Source organism: Vicia villosa, linkage group LG3 (genome assembly GCF_029867415.1).
Source record: "Vicia villosa cultivar HV-30 ecotype Madison, WI linkage group LG3, Vvil1.0, whole genome shotgun sequence".
Taxonomy (NCBI): domain Eukaryota; kingdom Viridiplantae; phylum Streptophyta; class Magnoliopsida; order Fabales; family Fabaceae; genus Vicia; species Vicia villosa.
This window is the reverse complement of record NC_081182.1, coordinates 214,814,186-214,819,193: the sequence shown is the minus strand read 5'-3', so window position 1 is coordinate 214,819,193 and position 5,008 is coordinate 214,814,186. Positions and strand designations below refer to the sequence as shown.

The 5,008-nt window shown below is 34.8% G+C and overlaps 2 protein-coding genes across 2 annotated transcripts; both read left to right on the top strand.

Annotated features, from left to right (window-relative positions):
* Positions 1 to 341: 341 nt before the first annotated feature.
* Positions 342 to 1,106, top strand: LOC131659917 (uncharacterized). Its single transcript, XM_058929031.1, has one exon. It carries the CDS (start codon positions 342 to 344, stop codon positions 1,104 to 1,106), a length of 765 nt encoding a protein of 254 aa, XP_058785014.1.
* A 2,850-nt stretch (positions 1,107 to 3,956) lies between these two features.
* On the top strand, positions 3,957 to 4,721 carry LOC131659916 (uncharacterized). Its single transcript, XM_058929030.1, has one exon. The coding sequence runs from the start codon at positions 3,957 to 3,959 to the stop codon at positions 4,719 to 4,721; it is 765 nt and encodes a 254-aa protein (XP_058785013.1).
* Positions 4,722 to 5,008: the final 287 nt, after the last annotated feature.

Below are 5,008 nucleotides of genomic sequence, written 5' to 3'. Positions count from 1 at the left end.
CAATATCAAACATGTCATGACAGTAGTTAATACACTAAATACTCAGGTATGTTTTACCACAAATGCAGCCAACAAGAAAACATCATCACTTGGAAAAATGTGTGTTACCCGGTGCTTTGCCCAGAACTGTGGGGTGGTCGTTGTTACGGTGGAGAGGAATAGTTCCTCAAATCGCAAACAACTTCAAGCCAGACTGGTTTTTTACAGGTTTAGTAGCAAGATTGGGAGATGGAAATAAAATTCACTTTTTGAAAACTAGGTGGATAGGAGGAGTTTCGTTTGCATAAGCTTTTTCGGATCTGTTTAAAGTGGCAGTTGATCAGAAAGCTATTGTGGCAGAAATGGGATCTTTTAGAGATTATTCGTGGCACTGGGACTTAAGCCGTGAAATTCAGTTTGCAACGGGAGTGGCGCTAGCACAATTGATTGAATTAGACAACATCCTCTTTGGCATGGAAGTTAATGAAGGCACAGTGGATGTTTTAAAGTGGTTTAAAGATCCGACGGGTATATTCACGGTACACTCGGGTTATGTGGCTTTATATAATAGTTGCAATCATATCTTGTATGTAGATAGTAAATTGAAGGCAATGTCTCGCTTATGGGACTCGTTAGTTCCATCTAAGATTCTTGTATTCGGTTGGCGTTGCATTAAAGATAGGATAGCAACTAGAGATCACTTGAGTATAAGGGGTATTATTACAGATGATAATAACAAGGTGTGTATGTTTTGCTTTGGTCAAACTGAAACCATGGACCATTTAATGGTTCGGTGCCCTTTTATAAAGATGGTTTGGAGTCGAATTTTCGCGTGGCTCGGTATAGAAAGAGTGAATTCACAGAATATGGTGGACCATCTGCTGCGGTTTTGCGATTTATTAGCCGATAAGGTGCGACCCAAGAAGATTATTTTGATATGGTTGGCAATGTGTAGGACAATATGGTGTAAAAGGAATGCAATCATCTTTAAAGCCGAAGCGGTTAGTGTAGCCGACATTGTCGATAAGGTTAAATTGATTTCTTGGCAGTGGAATATGATGGGCAATAAATATTTTGCATCTTGTAGTTTTTTCTTTTGGAATCAACATCCTTTAGAATTTTTATGATGTCCAGGGATGTTTTTATTGTATTTTGGGTGAGTATCCCTTGTATTTTATATACGATTAAAATTTAGTACGATTAAAAGTGATAATGTATCTTTAATACGATTAAAATTTAAATGATAATTTTTGTATTTTATATTAGAACAGAAAATGAATGAGAAGTTGAAGTTTACCACGATAAGCTAGTTGAGTTGTTTAGTGATCAGAGAGGAGGAAGATACTTGCATATTGAGTATGTTTGAAGGAAATTTACAACTCAACAGAATAAAACAATAAGACAAACTCTTTCAAATATCAAATGGCAACTTAGAGACAATTAATAAAAAACATAACAAACAACACAATATAATTTTATCGTGGAAAACCCTCTGTTAACTAAGAGTAAACAACCACGGGACCCGTATGCCACTTAAAATCTCCATCATAATCAAAAATAGGTACAAGCAAGATTCTCTCTAACACTAGTTAGAGACATACATAAACATCATCATGATCTGCAATCAATCTTGAAATACAATAAGAATCAAGAGAGACAAAACAACCCCAAAACACCAATAAGTTCAAACCTCAAAGATGGACTCGAAATACTGACTTACCAAGCTCAGAATACAATCTAAATCTTTCATGATTTACTCCTATGATTCATGAACGTTGTGTCAAAATTTCAGGACAATTCGACCGTTGGATTGTGAGAAAACTCCGATTGTTTGGAACTGATATGTGCAGAAAATGAGGCTGCGAGAATAGTGTTTTTCTCTAGCTTTTCTTGTTGTTTCTCTCATACAATGAATGAATAACCTAATTTACTTTGTTAGGTATTAACAAAAGCTTACAAACACATGAGCCACTAACCCACATCCAATTGAGCCTCTACAAATAGAAGGGCAACATCGATCCGGCTGCCGTGCGACAAACTCAAAGTTTCCCCTAAGAAACACCTTTGCCAACATATCTAAACCATTTTCATCGATGTAAACTTTCTCAATCTCCATCAAATTGAAATCTAATGCATCACCAATTCAATTATAACAGACATAAATATGATAGTCCATGTTTTTGGAGAAGGGAAAGAAATTTCAAAAATTGCATATGATTGACCACATTTGTCGAGAAGGGAAAGAAATTCCAGAAATTGCATATGAGAGTCCATGTTTTTGGAGAAAGGAATGAAATTTAGAAATTGCATATAATTGACCATATTTTTCGAGAAGGGAAAGAAATTCCTGAAATTGCAGATGATAGTCCATGTTTTTGAAGAAGGGAAAAAATTCTAGAAATTGCATATGATAGTCCCCGTTTTGGGAGAAGGGAAAGGAATTCCTGAAAATTGCATATGATAGTCCATGTTTATGGAGAAGGGAAAGAAATTCCAGAAATTTCATATGATAGTCCATGTTTTTAGATAAGGGAAAGAACTTCCAGAAATTGCATATGATAGTCCATGTTTTAAGAGAAGATAAAGAAATTTCAGAAATTGTATCTGATAGTCCACCTTTTTAGATAAGTTAAAGAAATTCCAGAATTTACATATGATACACCATGTTTTTGGAAAAGGGAAAGAAATTCCACAAATTGCATATGATAGTTTACGGTTTTAGAGAAGGGAAAGAAATTCCATAAATTGCATATGATAGTCCACGTTTTTGGAGACGGGAAAGAAATTCAAGAAATTGCATATGCTATACCACGTTTTAGGAGAGGATAAAAAAATTCCAAAAATTGCATCTGATAGTTCACGTTTTTGGAGCAGAGAAAGAAATTTCAGAAATTGCATAAGATAGTCCATGTTATTGAAGAAGGGAAAGAAATTCCAGAAATTGCATATTGTAGTCCACGTTTTTGGAGAAGGGAAAGAAATTCCAGAAATTGCATATGATAGACCACATTTTTAGAGAAGAGAAATGGATTCCATAAATTGCATATGATAAACCACATTTTTGGAGAAGGGAATGAAATTCCATAAATTGTACATGATAATCCATGTATTTGGAGAAGAAATAGAAATTCAAAAAATTGCATAAGAAAGTTTATGTTTTTGGAGAAGGGAAAGAAATTCCAGAATTTGCATATGATAGACCATGTTTTTAGAAAAGGGAAAGAAATTCCATAAATTTCATATGATAGTCCACGTTTTTGGAGAAAGGAAAGAAATTCCATAAATTGCTTAATATAGTCCATGTATTTGAAGAAGGGAAAAAAATTCCAGAAATTGCATATGATAGACCAAGTTTTTGATGAAAAGAAAGAAATTTAATAAATTGCATAAGTTAGTCAACGTTTTTGGAGAAGAGAAAGAAATTTCTTAAATTGCATATGATAGTCCACGTGATTGGAGAAGAGAAAGAAATTTCATAAACTGTATAAGAAAATCCACGTTTTTGGAGAAGAGAAAGAAATTTCATAAATTGCATATGATAGTCCACGTGTTTGGAGAAGAGAAAGAAATTCTAGAAATAGCATATGATAGTCCACGTTTTTGCAGAAGGAAAAGAAATTTCAGACCTGCATAACACAATATCAAACATGTCATGACAGTAGTCAATACACTAAATACTCAGGTATGTTTTACCACAAATGCAACCAACAAGAAAACATCATCACTTGGAAAAATGTGTGTTACCCGGTGCTTTGCCCAGAACTGTGGGGTGGTCGTTGTTACGGTGGAGAGGAATAGTTCCTCAAATCGCAAACAACTTCAAGCCAGACTGGTTTTTTACAGGTTTAGTAGCAAGATTGGGAGATGGAAATAAAATTCACTTTTTGAAAACTAGGTGGATAGGAGGAGTTTCGTTTGCAGAAGCTTTTTCGGATCTGTTTAAAGTGGCAGTTGATTAGAAAGCTATTGTGGCAGAAATGGGATCTTTTAGAGATTATTCGTGGCACTGGGACTTAAGCCGTGAAATTCAGTTTGCAACGGGAGTGGCGCTAGCACAATTGATTGAATTAGACAACATCCTCTTTGGCATGGAAGTTAATGAAGGCACAGTGGATGTTTTAAAGTGGTTTAAAGATCCGACGGGTATATTCACGGTACACTCGGGTTATGTGGCTTTATATAATAGTTGCAATCATATCTTGTATGTAGATAGTAAATTGAAGGCAATGTCTCGCTTATGGGACTCGTTAGTTCCATCTAAGATTCTTGTATTCGGTTGGCGTTGCATTAAAGATAGGATAGCAACTAGAGATCACTTGAGTATAAGGGGTATTATTACAGATGATAATAACAAGGTGTGTATGTTTTGCTTTGGTCAAACTGAAACCATGGACCATTTAATGGTTCGGTGCCCTTTTATAAAGATGGTTTGGAGTCGAATTTTCGCGTGGCTCGGTATAGAAAGAGTGAATTCACAGAATATGGTGGACCATCTGCTGCGGTTTTGCGATTTATTAGCCGATAAGGTGCGACCCAAGAAGATTATTTTGATATGGTTGGCAATGTGTAGGACAATATGGTGTAAAAGGAATGCAATCATCTTTAAAGCCGAAGCGGTTAGTGTAGCCGACATTGTCGATAAGGTTAAATTGATTTCTTGGCAGTGGAATATGATGGGCAATAAATATTTTGCATCTTGTAGTTTTTTCTTTTGGAATCAACATCCTTTAGAATTTTTATGATGTCCAGGGATGTTTTTATTGTATTTTGGGTGAGTATCCCTTGTATTTTATATACGATTAAAATTTAGTACGATTAAAAGTGATAATGTATCTTTAATACGATTAAAATTTAAATGATAATTTTTGTATTTTATATTAGAACAGAAAATGAATGAGAAGTTGAAGTTTACCACGATAAGCTAGTTGAGTTGTTTAGTGATCAGAGAGGAGGAAGATACTTGCATATTGAGTATGTTTGAAGGAAATTTACAACTCAACAGAATAAAACAATAAGACAAACTCTTTCA